Source organism: Drosophila subobscura, chromosome J, assembly GCF_008121235.1.
Source record: "Drosophila subobscura isolate 14011-0131.10 chromosome J, UCBerk_Dsub_1.0, whole genome shotgun sequence".
Lineage (NCBI taxonomy): Eukaryota > Metazoa > Arthropoda > Insecta > Diptera > Drosophilidae > Drosophila > Drosophila subobscura.
Window position 1 is genome coordinate 10207872 of NC_048532.1, and position 24520 is coordinate 10232391.

Consider the following 24520-nt stretch of genomic DNA (forward strand, 5'->3'; position numbering starts at 1 on the left):
GAGATTTTTGTTTGTGGAATTTGTTATCTACATGGGGAGAGGTGAACCACGCTTAACATTTGTTTGTTTTCTTTTTAGTTTCTAAAAATTCTACACCAAACATTTCATTGCTGTTTAAAGTAATCGTTTTTCATTGCGTTTGTCATTCGTTCTTTATGGGTTTGGGAATCAACACAGAAAACACAACATACAAGTTGTGTCTGCTTTTTGCTTTTCTTTTCCTTGCTTCTGTCTGTGTGTTCTTTGGTTAAAATATTTCGTGCATACTTTTAGGCGGCCGCGCCGTAGTCTGTGAATGTGTAAACTTTGGTGCATACTCTGCGGCTCGCGTCTTTAAGTGGAGGAATGCATGTTTAGAGTTACGAGAAATACGTGCTTATTTTTCTATATTTTATGCCCGATCCCAAACAGCCCAAACAGTTAGAGAAATCGTTCCAAAATTCGCACAAACAAATAGGACAAAAAGTTATTACAAATTTCTATTTGCCACGAGCAATGCAGCGTGGCAACTACTCTATCACACAATGCACAAATTGCACACAAAAAACAAATTCCAACACATGCTAAAGCATTGGGTTAAATAGTTGTGGGACGTGGATTGTGGTTTGTGTTGCCAGAGCCCATTATTATTTAAAAATTTCAATACATACGCTTGTCCTTATCCTGGTAAAATCCTTGCTCTTTTGCTAACAGCTTCCAGCTGGCTTCTGGACAAATTTGCTTTTGCTTTTTGGGTTTTTGTTTTATACATTTTTCATTGAACTTTTTGTGGCTGTTTTTCTCTTGGTTTTTTTGTGACACGAAGTCGTTGGCTGACGGTTCTAAAAGTTCTATCCAGAAGCAGAAGCGACAAACTGTCTAAACACTAATTTGCTTTTGCTTTTTGCTTTGCTTGCAGCACTCTATACATTTATGGTTTGGTACATAATCTAGTTCAACGTGCTACCCGAGAAACTTATGGAACTACTAAATAATGTCTCACAATATTTATCTCTCTCTCTCTCTCTCTCTTTATCTCTTTCTCTCTTGCATATTTTTGTGGCTCTTTCTTTGCTTATTTTGTGGCTCTTTCTTTGCTTTTGCTTTTTGTTTTCGTTTTTTTTTCTGTTTTTTTTTTTTTTTTGTTTGTTTATTATTTTTACAATATTTTCAACTTTAGGATCATAGAAGTAACATTAAATAACATTTTTGCGTAATTCTAATATTTCTAATGTTTTTTGTTGTTGTTGTTTTGTGGCTGCCGCCGCTGGTGCTGTGTTGCCGCTTTGCTGCCGCTGTGCCGCTCTGCTCTGCTGCTCCTTTCATGCCGTTGAGGATGCTGCAGATGTTGCAGCTCCTTGGCCGCCACTTGCCGCCGCCACCGCCACATTGCCACCACCGGCGCCCACCGCATTGCACTGTATGAGGCCGGACGCGGGCGCCTGATGATGCCCATGACCGTGATGGCCGTGATGCTGGTGATGATGCTGATGCTGGTGGTGGTGATGGTGGTGTAGGTGATGGTTCAGATTGTGGTTATTGTTATTATTGTTGCTAAAGTTTAAATGTAATGCGCCCGCGCCGTTGTTCAGGGCCGCTGAGGAGACGGCACCGTCCTCTGACGTCGCAGCCGCAGCCTGAGGAACCGCCGAGGTGCAGTACCGCGTTGTATCACCAAATTCGCCGCTGGTCAGGTCGCCCAGTATGCCGCCGAGCAGACCACTGCTGCCGGCTGGCTTGCAGCCCGCACCGGCCTCTGGCTGGGTGCAAATGGGCGGCGCCGCCGCATCCCCATCGATGAGAGAGGCTGACGCCGAGGCGTTTGTGGTGTGGCTGTTGCTGTTGCTGTTGCTTTGTGAATTGACATGCAGCGCCTCCGCGGACGAGGTGCTGTTGCTGGTGCTGCTGCTATTGTTGTGCTGCGGCTGATCGCAGCCTGCGCTGGCCACGGCAGCAACGACTGGCGGCGAGGACGAGGCGGAGGAGTGCTCGTGCACCGACGACGAGGACGTATCCTGGCCGCCGCTGTCATCGGTGAGGCGCAGGGCCACCTCCAGATCGCGCAGCACATCCGTCTCCTTCTCGTCGATCAAGTTGAAGCGCCGATGCAGGGCGGTGAGGTGCGCAAAGGTCAAATTTAGATGGGTGTGCAAGCCGAGCAGCGCAATTTCTCGGAAATGCGCCGCATACAGATGCGCTATCACATGGAATTGCAAGCGTAGGATCTTCCGCGCTATCGACTCGAATGACCCAGGGAACTCGTTCGCATATTTGGTTGGGAATATCGACTCATCGCTGACCGTCTTTTGTGTGAATGTCATCACATAGTCGATGTACTGAGGCGCCGCCACGCGCGTCTTCTTGCCCTTCTCATCGAACCATAAGTACGTTCTGCCAGGAAGAAGAAATTCAAATTAGTTTGGATAACAGTAGAGTATGTCAAGGCTTACCTGTTGCCTGGTCCAGTCATGTCTGCGCAACCGGATTGTGTACAAAATTCACTAATAGTTCCATAAACCAAATTTACATGCTCAAAGAGAGCCAGAGCTGCAAGGAGAGAGAAGGTAAGGGTGATGGATTAGAGATTTGTGGGAACAGAAATGGTTTTGCCTTAGCTTGAGGTTTGTTTTTGTGTTGGGAATCGAGGGGAAAGGAAGGTCTGGCACAACATTTCAGCATTTGTTTCACATTAGAAGGCGGCTTTGGATCTGCATTTGCTTTGGCATTGATATGGTTGGAATCTGTCCATGATCTGAGAACGTTTCACTGAAGAAATCTTAGAGAATTCTTCAAATAATTTCCATGATCTTTAGGCCTTTTTCCTCTTCCACCAATTCCTTACTTTGGACACCATTTACAGCCTTTAAAAGACACACAAATAATGCTCGAAATACTGTCGATAATATCTCTTCCTTTTAAGGATGGAGTTTCCCTGATAGAAGTAACTTTATGTGTAAGCAGTGGAAGGGAAAGGCTCAATCTATCATCAGGGAACAAAAACCGAATGAATTCTTCACGAAAATTACTTCTAGAGTTGCCTCAATGATCTTTAGGTTAAATTTGAACATTTTCAGACAATAAAAACACACAAATAATGCTCCAAATAACTCCAATCTTTAATGCTACAAAATGTTCCCCACTCTAAGCACTTCTTGGCTCGCTTTTCCTGCAATGTTTGGGTGTCACTGGGCACCGTGTTCAGGTCAATGCCAAATCCAATATTTGCACAACTGTCAGAGGCAGGCAGACATTAATTACGTCACTTGCAAAGGCAAATTGTTGCATTATGAAATGGCCAGAGGCTGAGAGCAAACACAAAGGAGGAGGCAGGAGGGGCAGTGGCAATGGTTCTGCCTCGAATAGATGACGCTGACCCTGATCTTAGAAGCAGTTTTGACTTTGTTGAGTGTGCCAATAGCCCATAGATTTTAGGGCCTAGAAATTTGTCTATCAGGGAAATATGTCCAAAGATCCAATGGAGTTTTTATGCAAATATCTGGGCAGCGATCGAACTACAAAGTTAGCCGAGGTTTTGTTTATTATTACTGCAGAAATTGCTGCAAGAGCAGCAAAAGAGCCCAGCTAGAATTCATGTAGAGGAGGAGGAATGTGGCATGAATGGAGGATGAGCTGCAGAATGAATCGAGCATCGCCTCCCGCCATGAATGAAGGCAATCGATGGCTGAGTGTGCGGGTGCGGCTGTGGGTGTTGCTGCCGCCTTTGGGTTTGCTTTATGGAAGCTACAATTATGCTGACACATTGCCAATTAGCCGCCTCACTTTGCTGGCAACAAAGAGCCGTGTAATTTGTATAGCAGCAGCAGCAGAAGATTATTTACAGGATGATGTAATTTCTCAAATATCGATTCTCGCCCCGTTCAATGGCAAAAGGCAAATGCAAACACAAATAAAGCAGCGGGTGGCGGGTCTGGGCGAGTTAATTAATATGTGACTCACAGCAGGACGGCACGGGGGATAACAGATTAGATGATGATACTTCATTATGTATGCATAAAGAGGGAGAAGGAGGGAGAGTGAAAGATAAAGAGGGTTTCAGTAGGGTCTAGCGCAGCTTTTGGTGCGTTCTGCTGTGGAGAAATGTCTTTCAAAAGGCGAACACAGCTGAGGGAACACCAACTGAATGTTTAACCATGGAAAACAGAGACCTAAATCTCTTCTAGATCTATTTTAGAACTCTTCTATATCCCATCTAGATCTCCGCTATCGTTCACAGTCTGTTTTGCGGGTTCATTGCCTTGTCTAATCCACGGCGCATCGATCGTTAGGCGTTCTGCCTCGGCCAAGGTCGCTGCGAAATTGCTGCTGAAATTGCGATTAGGCGGCTGGCTATCAAAAGCAGCTGTGGGACTCTCTGCCGCTGCCTGTGGGACTCGTTAAAACTCATTTATAAATCACACGATAAAGCTGGGGCGCAACAATAGCTGCCTAATAACGCAGCCAAATGCCAAAGTGGTAGACGTGAATAAATCAAAGCCAATTCGTAAACAAAATACAAACAAAAACCACAAAAGATTGCAAGCTTGAAACGATTTCTAAATGCTCTTTTTGGGGCAAAAATAAATGCAATTTAAATTGAGGAAAATTAGCTAGAAAATTCTTTGTTTAAACCTTTCTTTAATGCACTTAAAATTGGAATTTTTGAGCGATAATTTAACCCTTAAAATAAAGCCCAAACCATGTCTCAGCTGCTCAGCGTTTAACCCCTCTGTTAGTGTAAAAATCACGTGAGTAAAAAGCGCAAGCTACAGGCCAGAGAACAGCACGAATGATGAATAATGAATACTTGAAACAGGGCGCCAAAGTGCAGGGTCTATTGGGGCTCTTTGGACTGCTACTTACTGTGTGACGCCAACCATTCATTGTAGTCCAAGCCGGCGGGCAGATCCACCAAGGCTTTGAGATCAGCTTCAGGTAATTTACGTTCTAGGACACTCTCCTCCAAATACAATTTGGTGTCTGTTGAATTTTGATCGCCATCGCGTTCCTTGCGACGAGCCTTGCTGTAAAGACACAACAAAAGAAGAGAATTTCAATTAGTTTTGGGCAACACTTTTGCTGGGAGAATTACTATCATTTGGGGGGCAGATTTCTCACCCAGCTACGCATAGAAATGTATCAACAGAGTCCTGTGCATAGCGATACAGTGTGCCTATTGTATCACCAATTTTAGCGGGTATTGTCGTCACTTGCCACATAAAACGCGCCGTTTTCAATAAACATTTAATCACATAGGACGAGGGCGGTGGCGGTGGGACCGTTGCTGCTGCACTGGCACTGGCAGCACCACTCTTTAGCTTTGATTTTGTTTCCGTTATGGACTCGAATGTTACACCCGCTATTCGTTGTGTTGTTGGCACCTTTGAGCTTAAAGTTTCTTTCATTTTTTGGTTTGGTTACATTGCTTTGGTCATCATCTTGCCTCCTGCACAAGGGGGAAAACACTAAGCAAAAGTTCCACGACTCCCAACCGAACCAAACCGCACCGATCGTGTGCCCCAAGTGACGCCTTTCAAATTACCAAAAGGGCTGGCTACATCTCTCGAGAGAGTTTTGTTTGTCGCTGGCAAGCGGCAGAGCAATCGCAGGGGCAAGTTCAGGCGTTCTTAGAGGCGATAAACATGTCTCGAAATGGACCTTAGAGCAGCTTCAAATGTGCCATGAAAATCAGTTACTAAGTAGAGACCCAAGGCAATAAATTATGCTGCAGAATTGTATACAAATTTGAGTTCTATGATTTTTGGCGCAGCATTTAAAGTAGTTCGATGATCGAGAACAATTGTAAGTTAAGATTGCCAATGTGGCAGCCCTCCCTGCTCTTTCCCCACACTGGCAGCACTCTTGAGAGTTGCCAGCCTACATTTTATGCGCTGCCACTATTGCATGGCACCGAAAGAACCTTGAACTTGGGCGCACACGCGTCTCACACAGTGCACGCAAAATGTTGGCACGTTTTGCTATTCTTAGCCGATCAGGCCGCAGTTCGGGTTTATTTGCTCTACAGACAAATGGTTTTTGATCCATTTTTATCAAGTTGCTGTGTAAACGACGTTGAAGTAATACGTGTAGCCAGGCTGGACGGTGGATAGGTGGCCTATAAAAGCGCAAGGCTGCCTCAAGAAAGGCATCAGTTTGTGGCTTAACAGTTTGAGCAGAAGTTAATCCCATTTACGAGACAGAAACCAACATGAAGACCACCATTGCATGCGCCATTGGTGGGTAGTGTTGGAGCGGGACTTTGAATTTAAATACATTTTCGTTGCACTTTTCAGCGAGCATCCTGCTCATCAGCTTGGCTGATCTGGCCACAGGATCGGCGTGTGGATGCACTGATCCACCGACAACAACCTCCTGCTCGACAACAACCCCATGCCCGACCACAACCACCTGCTCGACAACAAAACCAACAACCACTTGCAGGCCAATAACGACAACACCAACACCATGCACGACAACAACAACAACAACCACTTGCAGGCCAATAACAACAACACCAACACCATGCACGACAACAACAACAACAACCACTTGCAGGCCAATAACAACAACACCATGCACGACAAAACCAACAACAACCCCATGCCCGACCACAACCCCAACACCATGACGCCAAAAACAACAACAACCACTTGCAGGAATAACAACAACTTGCACGACAACAACAACCAACCAAGACAACAACAACAACAACCACTCGCAAGCCAACAACAACAACAACAACCACTTGCCAGCCAATAACAACAACAAAAGCAACCACTTGCAAGCCAATAACAACCAAATCAACAACCACCAAGAGGACAACCTGCAGCACCACCAGAAAGACAACAGCAACCACCAAGAAGACGACCTGCGCAACAAGCCCACTAAGCCCAGCAAGCCCACTAAGCCCACGAAGCCCACCACCACCACCAAGAAGCCTTCTTGCAGCTCCTGCGGTCCCGGTGGTTCTGCCTGCCCCGGCTGCCCATCCAGGGAGCATCTCTGCCAGGAGCTGATCAACACTGTGCGCAACCTCGAGCAAAGGATCCGCCAGTGCGTGTGCGGACAGCCCAGCTGGCAGCTGTAAGAGCCAGAGACGACATTGAAACTGATCCTAAAGCGATCTGGGAACACTTCTCACATGATCTAACCCCTGACTGTGCATGGACTTCGATTTTGAATTTGTTTTAGTTAAGTTATTTTTGGAGTTTGTTAAAGTTGTTAAAGTTTTTAAAATAATTAATAAATAAAGTAGAGCGAAGCAACTTCGTTAATTCTTTGTGCAAATGTTTGAAGATAAATAATATTATTTATTATTTAAGGGGAATAAAAAATATAAATCAAAGGGAAGACTGCAGCCAGCCAAATAAAACTATTCCAAATTCTAACTGAATCGCCCGAACCTTTTTTTCAGATTTTTCCTTCAGTTGATCTGAATTTTAAGTTCCAAAAAAACTTCCAACAAACTCCCCAGACGCAGCTAAAAAACAAATTTATGTACTCGTAAATCTAATCAAAAAAGAAGAATCAACAATTCTGTTGTGCATTTCTTCTACGTTTTTATTTGTTTATACAAAAAGGAAAGAACAAAAAAAGTGCGTAGCGTGGAGTGGATCGCGTGGTGCCATGAATGGCGGAGAGCCAGAAACAAATTTATTTATCAGCAGAGTGGAGTTGGTTTTGGGCACTTAAAAAATAAACCCACTTGTGATTATAATTATGCCCATGACACAAACCCCCCAGCCGCCCGCCCGCCCTCACAGTCCAAACACGAAAAGCGCGGCGAGGCAACGGAGCGTGCTGATAAAGCTACAAAATGCTGAGCAAGCACATATGCATACGATATATACCAACCATATCCATGCACAGCAGAGGTCAAAAGAATAGTGCAAAATAATTTGAGATATTTATTAGATTTTAGGGATTTAAATTTGAACATTTTGAAGCCCTAAGTTGGATTTTCTTTCTCTTTTTGCGCTGTATATCGCTCCTCTGTTTTTATTTCTCTTTTATTATTACTCTATCAGTCACTATTTTCGTGCCCCCTGCTGTGTGTAATGGCTATGACATTTCTGCGCATTTGTTTTTCCAATTTTCCAGCTGTGAGGCAGCCAGGCATGGCCACCCCACACCCAGACCAACAGCCACCAACGGGCGGGTAACTTCCCAGTTCCCGTCGCAGCTTATCCAACCTCCACCCTGCCCCCTACACCCCTTCTGCCACTCCCTATCTGTCTGTAGATAATGAAAATGGTTGGTGCCCGCATTGTCATTTCGGTTTGGAATTTGAATACTCCACGGACACCTGATGGTTGGCTGGGATGGTGGCGCCACTTGGGGGCAATAGTTTACCCAATAAGTGCCACACACACAATTACACTTTGCACGTACTTTTTGCGTGAGAGTTCAGGTCATAGTTCATAGTTGCCAGTGCATTGCATTTGCATTTGCAGTCCTTGATGCCCCACAAAGATTGAATGGGCGAGGTCTTGGCTGCGAGGTTGCCAGATTTGCATCGGGAAAGCTTTGCACTTTGGTTGTGGCTTGAAGGTTGGCTTTCGAGACGTCTTTAAGCTTCATTTTATCCACTAAATGAATGCCAAAAGCTGTTAAAGATCCAAGAGAAAGACTGGAAGATTTAGAGGGAAAGACCTCTAAAAAGTACGTCCAAAAGCTAAGACCTTCCGTATAAATTTCAGAGTGTTATTTTCTCTCACAGTGTTTTATCGATTCGATAAGGAAATTAGCAGTAGTCGTGCGTATATGTGTACGTATTTCTGAGTCTCCATTTTCCCGTAACCCGTGACACATATTCGGTGCAGAAAAAGCTCCAGGCAACACGTGCGACAGGCTCTGCCTCGGGGCACTCATCGAGTGACATTTTTATGAGCGCCTCCTCATGGATCGTGGCTGCCATTTACCATTACCCCGACACATAGGCTGCGCGGTTATGTGGGGCAGGCAGTAGCACGATAAGAGACGGGCCTTTGCCGCGGAATTTCACAAGAACTACCACAAGAAATACACACACAGGCACACGGACAGTCACATAAAGTAATTTGATTATTGTCCAACCCGCACCCGCACCACGCACCTCGTTTTGTGGTCACAGAGCAGTCCGCAAATATATTTGCACGTCAGGTTCTTGGTTCGCATTTCAGGTCGCCAAACGTCAACGTCGCGACGCCTCAAGCGAAGGCCCAAAACTAAAACTAAAACTAAATTCCGCTAAAAGCGCAAACCCAAATCGAACGCAGAAATAGTTGCACCCCCTGCCCACTGCCCCCATATAAAAAAAATTTGTGATAAATAAATTGGAAATTTGAACACATCATTGGCCAGGACAGGAGCGTGCCAGGAGAGAGAATTGCTCTGGGAATCAATTAGGCTTATGGAAAAAAGAGCAAAAAAAGAGTCCAAGAAAATATTTCCAATATTCCAATAAATGGTCAGCAGGGGGGAGGGAACCTGTCTCAATGATATATTTATTATGGCAGCAAAGTAAATGGAAATGAAACGGAACATATGGCAGACACACACACACACGCAGGGGGGGTAGTGGGTCTGAAATTGGGGCATATGCAACGGCTCGAGACACCTACGGTTGGGCTGGGACATGGCCATGAGCACACATGTCGCTTCCCCATGTCCATGGCAGCCACACACTCTGCTCCTCGCCCTTTATCACTTCAGATAAGTGCAAGCAGACAGTCGGGAAAGCCCGATATTTCCGCACCAAAAAAAACCAATCACCGCGATATTGATCTATCAATTAAAAGGCTTTTGCTGTTTGCCACACTAGAGATATAGAATATATAGAGTAGATATCTATATGGAGCAAAGAGGTGTGTGATAAATGGCAGAGGAAGAGCAGAACTAGGCAGAAGCTGCCATGGAAATTATGTGCCTGATCTCAGACAACATTTGGGCAGCAATCGTTGAATCGTTGAAGCTTCTCGGAACGAGTCTACCATAAAATTTCGTATCATAAAACTCTGCACAATGACATCTGGCATAAATGCTGATATATTTTCCATCAGCGATTTTGGCTGTTTATGGCTGGAATGAGTAGTACTAAAGTTTGGTGCCTGTTTTGGATGATGAAATGCAGCAGAAAAACCAACTGAAAATGTATTGCCCAATATGCCAAAAGACAATGACTAAACTACGCCCAGAAGAAGAAACAAAAGGCACACACAGAGAGGGAGAGACAGAGAGAGAGCTTCGCAATAAGAAGACAATGGAAAATGCTGTTGTCTTTGGGAGTCTACCCCCCTGGTTTTTCCATAAACGCTATCATCTATATGTACAGTCTCTGGAGTCTATTTATGTGTTTGTTGGATGTGTGCATGTGGGCGGGTAATTGTTGTTGAAAGTAAACTGCGACGCACGTTGTAAGTGTCCAAAGGTGTGGAAATTGCCATAGAAACAACAACTCCTTAGAGAGAGAGCGAGGGAGAGCATTACAATGATAAGTTAATGGCCATAAAAGAGCACAGAAAATGCAGTCAACAATTACAACAGCAAATGTACGATAAGATATAGGAGTGGAACCAAAGTGAGAACCTGATCAGGCCACAACACAGAATTATTGGCCACAAATTGTTGATGTGCTGCTGTTTTGGATGATGATGATGGGTACGATGATGTAATGGCCATAAACTGGCGAGCTCTTTGTGTGTCAGATGAAGGGCCAATCCAGCCATTGACTCATTGAGTTTGGCCCCAGCCAAAATGAGCCTGAAAACGTGACAGCATAATGGCAGCATATAAAAAGACACATTGATACATGATAGCCACAGCAGAGAGCTCTGTATGCTGGCAGCAAATGGGCTAAAATCAGGCCAAAAGTGTGGACTCTTTTTTTTCAAACGAAAGTGAGCCAAGAAGCTGGAGCCCGAAGCTGTGGCCGATGCCTTTAAATCTAGAACAGGCATAAGCCATATCCATATAAAGACAACTTTGAGCAACTAGTTTATTGAATGTCTTAGATCCGCTTAGATTTATCTTTCTGCATAAAATATCTCCACCACAACCATCCTCTGATAGCTTAGATTTAATTTATTTCCGCTTAGGATACACACTTTTGTGTGGGAGGAAATATCAGTTTCAATATCTGGGGGGAAGGGTCTTGAAATATAAACCCCCCGAACGGTGAACCGGTTTCGATCATAAATAATAGCGCAAAGGCGGCTGGAGGCCACTCAACTGGAGGGGTGAGGGTGAATTACGTCATGTCGATGCATTTATCCAGCTGGTTTGACATTCGCACCGCAATCCGCACTCTTGGATGATTATTTAAACAGGCAGACAGCCCAGACAGACGTGTAAAAGTTGAGTAATTTCCCTTATTCTACGCGTACTCCCCACTGCGTATAAATTATCATGGTAAATCAAACGAACGGCAGAGAGCTCGTTTAATTAATGGCAATTACGGGTACGAAAAACTAACGCATCGAAACAGCCAGTCGCTGCCCTCTTTTGATCGATGTCAATTCGTGAGTCAACCCAAAACTCAAGAAGCAAAAGGCACAAGTGCAACAAACATGGCAAAGAAATCAAAGGTTGAGAAATCGTTGTAAATTCCACAGAAAACAGAACGTGAAAGAGAAAGAGAGAGAGAGAGGAAGGCTCTCCCTTATCAGCGTGCTGGAAAGCAAAAGCATGAAAAGAGGCAAATAAATTGGCTTTTGCCATTATCAATAATCGAAATGGGAGCTTGGAAAACGCCACGCGAGATTAGATTATTTGATACTGGGAAGAGCTTTTAGGCCCAAGCAAAGACAGCAGTAACCCATTGTAAGCGATCCCCACAAAAAGCTCACGAAAGGAACTGTTACACGAAAATCAATGCACTGATGCCTTGAGGGCGCGAGGGGGGGGCCTGCCTGAGATGCATGACAAACTTTTGAAGGTTAAGAGGGGGCGGGCATCGGCCGGTTAATCGAGTGTCGAACGCGTTTTTCAAGTCCATTGAAACGCTCAACGCTGACGCTCGCTAGCTCGCTGCCGAGATGCTGACGCTGGCGCTGATTGCCATTGTCGATGCTGATGACAGTGGGGCACCCGTTGTTGTTGTTGTTGTGTCATTTTTGGTGGTCACTTGGCGGGGGGGTGAGTAAGGCAGTTCGGTTCGGTTCAGTTTGGAATTAATTTCTTGTTGTTTTGTTGTTTCTTTTCAATTGATTTTCATTTATTTCGTTCATTTTTCGCACACCAGAAACGAGTCGAGCGCGCGTACCGTTATTTATTTTATGCGTTTCTTTTATTGTGAATATTTTTTTGTTTTCATTAATCTCCGTTTTGTTTTTCTTGTTTTCTTTTTTTTTTGCGTGCGTACTCGGCCCGCCGTCGGCAGCAGAATCGGAAGACTGTCTGTCTGTCGCGACCGCACGCGCACCTTTGCCGCAGCGCAGCGGGCTTTGGGGCCTGGCTGACTGTGTGTGCGAGTGAGGGAGCTAGCGAGCGTGTGCTTGTGTGTATGTGTGTGCTAGAAGGCAGAGAGCGGACAGCGGCGCGAGAGAACAACAAGCCAGCCAGCCACCCGAGCAAAATCAGCTGTGTGTGCTCGCGCCCCCCACGCTCGCTCTCTTCTACCTGGCTCCCTCTAGCTCTCTACGTTTATCCCGCACTGCATTGCACTCTGAATGAAATAAAATGAAATCGGTAACGGCAGTTTGCATTTGAGCTTTCATGTGCATTGCGCAAATATGAAGCTTCTGCCGGCGCTCCGCTGCTTCCCTCCTTACCATAAATTCTGTTATGCAAACACGCGTCGCGTCGAGTCGGTCGGTCGCTTGGCGTCGCTTCTCTGCCGGGGCTTTCTGTCGGGTTCTCTGCTGCTCTTCCTGCCGCCACGAAAGCCGAATGACGCAGACAAATGTCCAACTGCTGTCGATGGATGGGCTGCAGAGACAGGCGACAGCGAAAGACCTTATGCAGAAGGAAGGAGAACGAAGGCGACTAGAGGATACCCTTTAGACAGTGTTTAGCAATTATGGAGGAAAGTTTTTTTTCGTCTTTCAATAAAACTGCATTTGCAGGGACATGTCTAAGTTCGGGTATGTCTTGTGGGTGTGCTTTTTCGCCCCTCACTAAATTGTATACCCTTTCAAATCACACAGAAAGCAGTGTGTACCACGATTTGCGACAATAAAACAGCTGCGCCGTCTGAGCAAAATTAAATATTCAAGATGGACCAGAGAGGCAGATGCAGGGGAGGAGCAGCGCAGCGCACGGGGACAAAAGCGTTCGTCAAATTGTCTGTTTGTCAGGGGGATTGTGCATACGGTTTGCCTTTTGCCTTTGCCAAGTTCAAAATTATTTAAAACAATTAATATTCATTTTGTTCCGTGTTGTTTTCTGCCGTTTCTGTTCTGTGCTGTTCAGTTGTTGCTGCTCTGCCTTCAATTAGCCTCGCTCGCTCGCCCGCTCGTTTGCTGATCATCATCATCGTCATGATGTTGAGGTCCATCTCTCTCTTTCTCTCCCTCTCGCGTGCGCACATGCTTTAACGTACCTCAAGCGGCATCTTGATGAAGGTGTCAGAAATTTTGCAGCCATAAATTAATAAAAACAATCACAAAACGGCAAATGACTCGAAATTTATTCAATTAATCGGACAAACAGAAAACCAAATTTAGACGCTTTGAATCTGTCGACAAAAGCAAAAAATCCAAACAAGGGTAGCGGCGACTGTACCATGTATGCTCTTGGGATTTATAATGTAAGGACCTGAATAATTGCCAGTGCCAGACTCCTGTTAAATGTTTCTATAGATAGATCCCACCTTCCATTTCTCGGTTAATTTATTTACCAAATAAATTTAAATAATATTCTTTGGGTGTTCAAGCTCTCAAATTCTTCAATATAAATCCTGATTAATATGATATCATTAGCAGAAATATTTTATACAAGAATCTTTTCAACATTTCTTTGTCTTTCTTCTTTGGGTATCCATTAAAAAATAAAAACAGGAAATATAATAAATACATTTCGCAGCAGGAAGTCGATTTCAATTGTTTTTTTGTACAATAAAAAACCGTTTTCGAGCTGTGCTGAGCCTGTTGCCAAAGTACATAATTATCTCTAGAAAAAATTGTTTAACTGCGGCACTTTATTGATTTTTGCATTGAAGGAGGGGCTGATAGGAAATGGGGGGACAATGGGAGCAGAACAACTCATGGCAAACGCATTAATCTATCAAAGCCACGCTCCATTTACGCAAAGAGAGAGAGAGAGACCGAGAGGGGACCAGCTAGCAGCAGGCTGTGGGAGCGGCTCCCTAGCGGGCATCTATCGTGAGTATGTAAATGTGTGTCACAATTAACAATACAAAATTACGCATTAATCAAGTCACAAAGACAAAAACCTACTGACATATCAAGCGACTAGAGATGGGAACACTGCAAAACTTCATTTCGTGCGTGCTCGGACAGGTTACAATGGCACGAACAGCACGAACGACAAAAACATGAGATAAAGAACTTTATTAAAGATTTAAAGCAGAATATCCCTAATCCTTAAACACTTAGAAAGTGATTTTTTGGCAAAGATTTATCAAAAATTTTCCCCTCGAAACTTGTATACTTTTTAATTGAAATATTATCCGCTTTTAGAAATTTTCCATTTATTAGAATTACTCTGGTGAGAGAGGTTGAGGGAAAACTCAGTTTCCTTAATCCAAAATGAGATTCTTAAACTTTGCGGTTGCCGTTGTTTTCGTGTCTTAAGAGCTCGGGCCGCACTCAGCTCTGTTGGACACAGCTTAGCATGGCTTAGAAAATATACATTTTAATTAACTTCTTTGTTGTTGTTGTTGTTGTTGTTGTTGTCAATGGCGGATGTGAATGAATGGTTAGATGGATGGCTGGCTGGCTGGATGGATGGACAGCTGCTTGGCTGAGGAGGATGTAGCTTATTGGGGACTTGAGAAAATGGCCAAAAAGCCCCGCGATATGAATCAGCTTCTTGCCCAAAATGTGAACAGTTCCCAATATTGTCGCTGTCCCGCTCGCTCTCCACGAGTCTGTCGCTGAGCCAAGACAAAGCTTTGGCCATAAATTGCAAAGTACCGTTTTGCCCATTTGGTGGTGGGGCGGGCACACGGCCAGCATACAAAAACGAGAATCACATCGCCCGCTGAGAGAGCGAGAGAGCGAGCGAGCTTGGTTTGGGAAACGGGAGAAGAACTTGCTCTCTCTCCCAGTCCGTTTCACAGCTGACGACAACAGCTGGTTCGGGTCTGCTTGTGTGAGCGAGTGTGCCAGTGTGCGAGAGTGAGTGGGGGGTGAGTCATTGTCGGGTGACGACAACTGACATTAATGTTTCGCTGATGAGAAGGTAACACAAAAAAAAAACAACAACAAAAAGAGCCAGAAATAATAATAATAATGGAAAGTATTTAAAGGAGGGAGAAAGAGATACTGAAAGACAGGTAGATAGATGGCGGATGATGATGGGCCATAACATGCAGCTAAATGGATTAAAAAGCGGGCAGACGATGACAGAAAGGGGAGAGAGAGGAGAGGGAGAGCGACCGAGCACCGACGAAAGCTCCGCAAATGAGTCGCAGCCGGAACTTCAGACCACACTTCAAGGTAAAAAATTTTTCTTCTTTTGTTTTTTTTTGCATGGCAAGTGAGATCAGAGACTCATCTGCTTTTTGGTGCCACTGTTAGAGCCATTGCCTCATGCCAACTGAGATGTTTGCGGAGGAAATTATGCTCGGGAAATCGTTTCAAGTCATCGTCGCCCATTGTCAACTTTTTTTGTGTCTATTTTTGGCATCACTTTGGCCGCCTTGAGGTTCTTGGAAATAGAAATTTCCGCTGACCTTTGCTGGTTTTTGGCATGGCCAAGCGCTAAGAGGAGTCGTGTTCCAAATCTTCAGAGCGTCTGAACTAATGGACAAATAATTACGAGCCACAACACAAGCAACATCTAACGTTCTATGAGGTTGCCACTAACCGTTGCACAATTGTCTGGTGACCTGACCGGGGGGAGTTCGTGGGTCGTCGGTCGTCGCCTCAAGAAGCCAGTGGGCACGGCAATTGTTTTTCTCTTTTTTTCCATATTTAATTGCTGCCATCTGAAGATCTTCAAAGCTCGCTCTCCCTCTCTCTGTGGCTTTGCTCTCAATTCGCAAGCCCCGTTAGAAGGTGGGAAATACAAAGAGCCAGGAAGGAGTGTGTGTGTGGCTCCCACTGCAGTATGTGTGAATACAGTGCGTTTCAGAACTATAGAACACTAAAAATCGAAGATCTATAAAATATTTTCAAGCTCAATGGAAGTCTGAGAAGGGAATAAAAGCTATCAAAAATCTGGGAATAAAATAATTCCAGAAATTCTTTTTAAATTTAATATAAAGAATTTCCTATTCCAGGAATCAAACAATGATGGATCCTACATTTCCCTGATCTTTAACATGCCTTAACTTATCTTCCCTTTTTTTCCCTTAGCTATGCCATAATTTTTCCCTGCATTTCTGTTTGTTCCTCCAGCAAGATTATCAAGGGAGTAGTTAGCAAACAAAAGAAAGAAAATTTTGCTAATTCTAATTCTTGAGGTCTCATTCTTGGCTAATTACTCGGTTCTCCATCGCTGACTCTGCTGGCCATCAGTCAGCGGGCAAAGGAAGCGTAATGAACTCTCTCGCGGGGGAATGGAATGGAATGGAATGGAATGGAATACCCTTGATACGCCTTCTGGCTTCACTAATTCGAGCGTAATCTGGAAACGCTTTGTGTGGTGTATTGTACCTCGAACAGCTGTTCTTCAGCCAGCCAGCCACCAGTCATTAAGTGGTCCAGTGCGTGCAGACACTGGAGTGGAGTTGGAGTTGGAGTGTCAATGAACGCTGGGGCCATGGGCCATGGGCCATGGGCCAGGGGTCGCCTGAGCGCACCTGTTCTCATTTTGAATATGAGAGCGCCCAAGGCTCCTCCAGCACCACCGAAACAGCTGTGACAGCTGGCGCTGCAGGTTATTGGCCAGATGATTAGACCTCAAAATGCTTAATGGATGGGAATGGAATATATTTTTATAGCGTTGCCATATCTAACATTTTGTATCAGAGCAAAATCTCTGGCTACAAATTGATTGCCTCGTAAAACAGCAGCAGCCACAGCAGCAGGAAAAAGTGGGAGAGAGCAAAATGGAGATCCATAAAAGTCCGGCAAAAAAAAATTGGAACAGGAAATTAAAACGTTAGCTACCAGCTGAAGCAGAAACAGAAACAGAAAACGGTAACGATGTACAGACTGGAGACCCCATATGATAAGGCCCAAAGTCGAACATGTGGAGCGAGAAACCCAACGAGGCAGAGTGGATGGATGGACACACAAAAAAAAAGGGCAACGCAACAGCTGAAGTTGAAGGAAGGCGGCAGCAAAGATTAACAATGGAGGCCGAAAAAAAGTGCAAGTAACATGTGTTACACTGTACTGAGCACAACTGTACCCAGCCATAAGCCAGCTGAAACAGCGGTCGAGTGAGGTCCACAGGGTGGAGGTTGAAGGAGTTGCTCAGCGAAATAAAATAAAATTTCCCATAAAAGTTTTCTTGTATGCGAAATATCCATTAAATTATCGTTTCAGTGTGCCCAAACTCTGTTATGACGACTGACTGACCAATGATTAGCATATCTCTTACACCTTTAGCTAAACTTTCGATGTGTTGCCAATTTGCTAACGTGTTAACGATGCCAATTGAGAAGAGCTCTTTGTGCCCGTCTGTCATGGCTGAGGGCGTTCAATTAGCTCTCCCCAAAAGGTACAGTTGGCACAACAGAAAAAAGTTTCCAATTCCCCACACAATATTACTTCATTTATAAAGAAGATCTCCAGATCTCTCTCTGATGGGGATTTATTTTTGTTAATTTTTGTGATTTGTTTACAAACCAAAACAAATGCAGACAATACCAAACAACTTTTGAACATTATTATGCAAATTTCCAACAACGTGTGGCTGAGTTTTTTGTTGGAGTTTTGGGTAGCTTTTGGTAGCTTCTTAGTGTGCCATTGACACTCGTTTGTGTGTGTGCCTGACAGGTTTATCTTCATCAACATTTTATAATGCTCGCTGCTGGGGCGAGACTCTTCCTTCTGCATAACAAATGACTCTTGTTTGGCGGTTGGGTTTCCTCTACTTCGCTTCGTACTGTTAGTCATTGTTTCGAGTGGCACTGGCACCCCACACAAAGGCGACCCCCAAACAGCACAGAACAGAACAAGTTGTGTGTTAGCTCACAGGCAGCACTTGGAGACGTGCCTCTGGGCTCTACCCGCCAGCCGATTTTCATGGCAGGTACTCGTCAACGACACTGAGAGTGCAATGGGTATGAGCTGCATCAAGGCTCATGTCTGGCAATCTATGATATTATCCGATTTATGATTTATTTAGCTCCCAAAATATGTTCCAAAAATCGTTAAAATCGCGTTAAATATCGCTTCCCTTTGCAGCCAGTATTGCCAGCTGCCTTTAGCCACTGCAATTGTCAAACTTTAAGCCACAAAGGGGTATCCCTGTTGTCGTAATGGCAGTCTACAGCCTTTGGCCACGTTCTTTACTTACTATTCTCTCTCTCTATCTCTCTGTCTGTACTCCACTGGCTTTGCCTTCATCTTCGTCTAGTATTTATGCAAGTCAATATTTGGTTTCCCAACTAATTATCAGTTCAGCGCACTCTGTGAGTCAGGCAGAGGGAACAGCAGCAGCGATAGAGGCAGCGGGGCAGCTGCTGAGTGTCAACGCTTTTGCGGTCGCCGTCGCCACTAATTCGAGAGTTCATTTAACTCTGCAGCCAAATCATAATATAAATATAGCAGCGCTACGGGTATGAGATGATGATGATGAATTTAGGTTAAATTTGGACCACAAGCAAATAAGGAAGTTCTCCTCCTGCTCCTCTGACACTGCCTGCTAACCGTATGCCAACAGTCTGTCGGCTGTTATCGCCGAGGTGTGACCTCCAAAACGCATTTAGGCCTAACTTATGCATAAATTTACACACTTTGGGCCTTTGCCTTTGTTTCAGTTTCAGTTTTTCGGTTTCTGTTGCCTTTTCTTTTTCTACTATTTTTTGGTTTCTTTTGTGATAATTTAATTGCCGCACAAACCTTGAATTCGCTGCCACAGAAGTGCTTTTTGTTGGTCAGAAAACTAAAAACAAAAGCCTCCTCCACGACACCCTCCCGCTTAAGAAATGTTTGTAATTAAAGCCATAAAAAAAGTGAGTGAATTAATGCCAAACATTTATCTGGCTTGTGCTGCCTCTGCTCTGGATTTTTTTCAGTGGGTTCTTTTATTTTTTGAAGTCTTTCGCTGCCTTTGCGTTGACCTTTGACTGTGAGAGACTGTGCGGCATTTGGTTACCAGACACATTATTATTGTTATTAGACTTTTGTGCAATTCTGTGGATAATCTGCGCTATGACCTTAGAAAGTTGATCTCAGTTTGGTAAGGTTTGGGCTGGTTACTTTTGGGCACTAGAAATGCTGCTAAATAGTTCTTTAAAAGATCATAAGAACAACTTCTGTTCTATATTCACTCAGTGCTTTGTAATTGTTTAATTTTCTTCAGCTATTTAACAGCTACCAAGGTCTGAACTGGAGAGCTACAAACAAGTTCTTTGTTGGCAGAGACCGAAACCCACAAGTAAATGTTCAGCTAAGCTGTTTGCTAATAGAGTTATTTTTTTCAAGAGTAAATAACATTAGTTGTGATGATAAAGGGGTAACCCACTCATAGATTATGAAAGTAAACTGAGAATTCCATATAAGAATTATTCTGTGTAGAAGAGTGCTCTAAAAACTGGTAAAAAGTTTACTTTTAGCTTAAAATTTGACTTCTTTGAGGCACTTCTAAAACGTTTGTTGATTGCCGAAGGTAAGGGAATTTCTTTGTGACATAAATAAAAATATTTTGGAAAAGTTTTTCAGCTTTTAAAGATAGCAATTTCCTCAAAAAATCAAAGGAAAAGTTAATGATTATCCCAATATTTATCCACATTTAAACTCACAATTCCATCTTGAAATTTTTCTTGTTAGAAGACTTCTTTAAAAGTTGGGAATAAGTTTACTTTTCAGTTTAAATTTGACTTTCTTTTGTGCACTTTTAAAACATTTTTGATTGCCGAAGGTAAGGAAATTTCTTTGTAATATAATTTAGAATATTTTTGCATAATTTAGCAGCAATTTGGCAACCGTCTTGCAGCCGTTAAGCAATGCAATTTGCTAAAAAATGGAGGCATTAAATAAGACTAAAAACTTAATGTTTATCTCCCAATTTATGCACAATTCCCACTGCTGTGGGACGTCCCCATTCTTATACTATTTATTGCATATTTTTCTTTTCAAAACTTACGCAACGAGACCGCCGAGAAAGGCCACTGGGCCGCCGCCTATGAGGCGTATCTTGCGATGACAGGAATCGAAGAGGGAGGTTCGGGTGGGCGCCTGCGATGTGGGTGACATGATCGTTGTGGGGCCACTGCTGCTGCTGCTGCTGTTAATGAGCAGCTGTTGCTGTTGTTGTTGCTGCTGCTGCTGCTGTTCGTTGATTTTGCAATTATAATTACTTAGGTAGTTGTTGTTATTGCCGGTTGTGTCTCTATAAGGCGTGCTGCTTTGATGGTTAATGCAACTATTTGAGAGGCTGCTGCCACTGCTAATGCTGCGACAACTGTCGTCGTCGTCTGTGGAGTTGGCGGCTGAAGCTGCCGCTGCTGCTGCGACTGTTGTTGTTGTTGTGGCTGTTGCCACTATTGTCGTTGTTGTCGCTGTCTTTGGCTTCTTGTGGCGCCTCAGTGCCGCTGCTAGATTGTAGCTGCAGGACTCCTTCTTCTTCTTGGTCTTGAGGGGCAATGTCGTCTCCGCCTCACCGCCAGCAATGCTCGCTGCCAGCAACAAAAGACACTTGTCGCTCGAATGTGGCGATGCCGCCGGTTGTTGCCGCTGCTGGAAATAATATTCTGCCTCGACCTCTGCTTCCGCCTCTCCGTGTGGCGTTGTCAGCTGCCGCTGAAGCTTTTGCTGCTGCTGTCGTAGCTTTTGCAGCAATGAAGTCTTGCTGCGATGCTGCTGCTGCTGCTGCTGCTTTCCGCTGGCTGCCGCTGCTGCTGTTCCTCTCTCCGTTGTGCCTGTTGTTGTTGGTGTTTTCGTTCCCAAGCCGAGTTCCACGATGTGCTGTGTGGGCGCTCTCAACATCATTCGTTCACTGTCACTTTTCCCACTTTGCTGATTTTTCGGTTTATCAAACTTTTGTCTCTTCTTTTGCTGCTGCTGCTTTTGTCACTGTTTTTTGTTGCTTTTGTTGCTGCGTTTCAACTTAGTTTGGCGCACATTTAAATTTTATTCAAGCTCGAAAAACTTTCTTCTAAACAAAAATAAAACATTGTGAATTTTGAGCATTTAGCGAACTTTCAACTTTGTTTCAGCGGATTCCCTTTTGCGGGGTCTTTCGTTTTTCGCTTTTCTTGTTGTTTCGCCATTCAAAAAAACTTCTCGAGCGTCGCAAGAGTGTGTGTGTGCATGTGTGTGTGTGTGTGTCATTCATTGGCTTCAAAATTGCGCCCCATGTGAGCGCCAAGCGACAAAAACGAGCAAAAAACACCCAAAGAATGGCACAGTGGGGCGGGATATGAGAAAAGCGAGAGAATTTCAGAGAGGAATTTTGGCTGCAGAATTTAGAAAGAATTTGCAATGCAACCATGAAAATTTAATGAAGAATTCATGGATTTTCACAAATTAATTCATAGATTTACATTCATAGTAATTTTCGCACATTGAGCAACAAATTTATAAGAAAAACTAAATAATAATTTAAAATTTAATGCGAATTTCTCATACGAATTTTATCTACAACTTTTTGGCCTGTTTTTACTTTGTTTTAAATAACTTCCAACAGATTTATTCAAGATTTAATCGAGTTCCCAGTGTTAGTTCAATGAGTTTTAATTGTTCTAAGAGTTTCCCATAAGAGAGAGAGGGAGAGGCATTATAAAAATGCAAAAACATTCACAAACACAATTCCAACTAATCAAAATGAATGCAAGTAGTTTTATTTTCAATAGAAATTTGCTCAAATAATATCGAAAACTGCTTTAAAAATCTGTAAAAATGGAACATGTAATTTCCACCACACAAAACTGTGTCATAAACCAACGAAATCTCTGGCTATAAATAACAGATTGGCTCTACTAAAAGATGCGCCCACAAGTTTGACGAAAGCGCTAATCCGTAGAGTAATCCCCCGCGCCGCACAATCCTCCCGCATGGCGCTGAACAAGTTTTGTAATAAATTCTGTTCGTAATCATTCTGGTGAATCCCATTACTAATCTCACGCGTAAATGTGTACCACAGTGCAGGCTAGTGGCTGGTGCCATGTGCTTTTTGCTGCCTCGTATTTATTATTTAGTTTTTATATATATTTTACATACGAAATGTGCTCGAAATGTGTGTATACATTTTTTGCTGCTGCTGCTGCTGCTGCTGCTTTATATTTGTCGTTGGAAAACGGCAAACGATCGCGTGAGCAGCAAGAACAAAATGCAAACAGAGAGAGGGAGAGCGAGGGAGAGCGAGGGAGAGCGGGAGAGATGAGTGAGTAGGCGCGTGCTATGGGAGGGGGGGCACAACCTGTACCCAAATCCGCTTATATGTTAATTAGATTTACTACACAAAATACACACACAGAAATGAATTAAAAGTTTCCTCATCTTTATTTGTGTTTGAACTTTTTGCAGAGATTTGTATTTGCTTTTTGTTTGCCACGTTAAGGCCAAGTTTAGAGCTTTAATTGTAGGGACAGGGCAGGGCAGCACATAAGAAATGCTATGATAATGTGTTGGTCTGTGCTCTGCTGTTCCTTTTCTTGCTTCAAAAAACAAGAAAAAGAAAGTAAAAGGCGGCGTCGTTCAAATGCTTACGCAATCTCCAAGCACAGGCAGAAAAAAAAAACCAGCGAAACGACACGACAAAGCGAAATTAAAACACATCATTAAAGAAGAGACAAGCAGAAGGCGGGCAGGGAGACAGAGTCCAAGAAATGGGCGAACGAGAGGGCAGAAGATGACGATGAGGGATGGGGAACCCACAGCGCAATATTGAGTGCAGCCAGGAGTCTCCCAGCAGCTGGGATTGGATGGGGGATACATCCGGACAACCTTCACCCAAATACCCACAAAACACAAACCAGAGTGCCACCAGAGTGTGTGGCACGAGTGTACACCGAATGCGATTTCGAGGCCTGTAATGGATTGGTTTTCAAAGTGAAGGGAAACGAGGGAGCCCTACGACTGGCCTAGAAAGAGCACCAAATAAATGGAAATAAATTTCCCATATCTAAAGGAAATGCAATCAGAAATGATGGAAAAGCAAGTGCAGCTCCTGAAAGTTGAGGAAACTGAAAGGAATTGCACTCAGAAAATGATGCAAAAGTAAGTAAGGAATAAACGAAAGTAAAGCAAACGCCAAGCCAAATCACAGCTGAATATTCCAGCGCAAAATTCCAGCAAAAATGCCTGGGAACTCGCCTGATAAAAGGCCACGGCCGGAAGCTTCGCTTCTGTTTGGAATGTCCAAACGTCCCAGTAAGCCGCTGCGTAAGCCACACAGAAGAGAGATTACAATATCACTCGGGCCACAATATGACACATGGGTTTCGGTTTTTTCTCTTCTTTTCTCTTTTTTTTGCATATGCAACAGAATTTTCCCGGCACATGCCATAAGCCATAAGCCAAGCATGAAGCTTATCTGTTCCCCCAACACAACGTGCCCGAGCCTGATGTGATTCAATGATTCAGTGGCCAGTGGGGCACAAGCCAGGCTGAAAGTAATCTCCGACACTACGGAAAAAGTAAAAGAAAAAGGTGTGAAAAATAGAATGGGCCTCCAGATTTTCCGACATTTTGTTACTTTCACAACAGAGATTGAATGGTAGCTGTGGTGGGGCTGAGGTGGGAGTTGCTGGCTGGCAAAATTGAAAGTGTGCTGCGATCATAAAACACTTCTAACTGGGGGCACAAACTTTCTAACCAAGACACAGCTTAATTTGCGAATTACATGGCCCAAAGCACAGCCAAATGTGAGGCTGCCAGTCACGTCGCAACATTAGAATTAAGTCACTCCGGCAACCATGAAGAACTCTTCGCAGAACTGAAGCCAAGAAAGAGCAAACGCTGGCTGCCAATGATGATGTTGATTTTTGGCTAAGGAAAAAGTCCACGCCCGCCCGCCACACGCTTTGAGAATATTTTTTGTGTAAAATGAAAGTTCGTGCCGCTGCCACGGTTGACAAAGCATGCGGAAATCTTGAGAGAAATATAAATCGCTTAAATATCAGAAAAATAAAAGCAAAGCCGCCGCAGCCGTCTAGCCAAAAGCAAAAGAAAAGGAAACAAAAAAAAAAATAAAGAAAAAATAATTATATTTATTTTAATGTTATTTTCTTTTCTTTTTCTTTGCTGGCTGCTGCCTTTTCCTCTGTGCTTTTCCGTGTTCATCCACAGAGCAGCTGTCGTTACTGTGAATTTTCAATTAAGCC

At 43.8% G+C, this 24520-nt stretch overlaps 1 protein-coding gene and 1 pseudogene across 5 annotated transcripts in view; one reads left to right on the plus strand and one right to left on the minus strand.

Annotated features, from left to right (window-relative positions):
• Positions 1 to 1113: 1113 nt before the first annotated feature.
• Positions 1114 to 24520, minus strand: part of LOC117893241 (MOB kinase activator-like 2) — a 37141-nt gene continuing 13734 nt past the window's right edge. For 2 of the 5 annotated variants that reach the window (XM_034799805.1, XM_034799801.1), the window contains exons 2-4: positions 4840 to 5000; positions 2430 to 2526; positions 1114 to 2370 (exon numbers count right to left, since the gene is read on the minus strand). In XM_034799805.1, coding sequence (XP_034655696.1) covers positions 1302 to 2370; positions 2430 to 2526; positions 4840 to 5000 — 1327 coding nt within the window. In that variant the 3' untranslated portion in view covers positions 1114 to 1301. Of the gene's footprint in view, positions 2371 to 2429; positions 2527 to 4839; positions 5001 to 5094; positions 5423 to 9070; positions 9148 to 12217; positions 12358 to 24520 lie in introns of those variants that run through there. The other 3 variants (XM_034799803.1, XM_034799802.1, XM_034799804.1) reach the window with 3 other exon arrangements.
• Positions 6102 to 7257, plus strand: LOC117893258 (annotated as a pseudogene).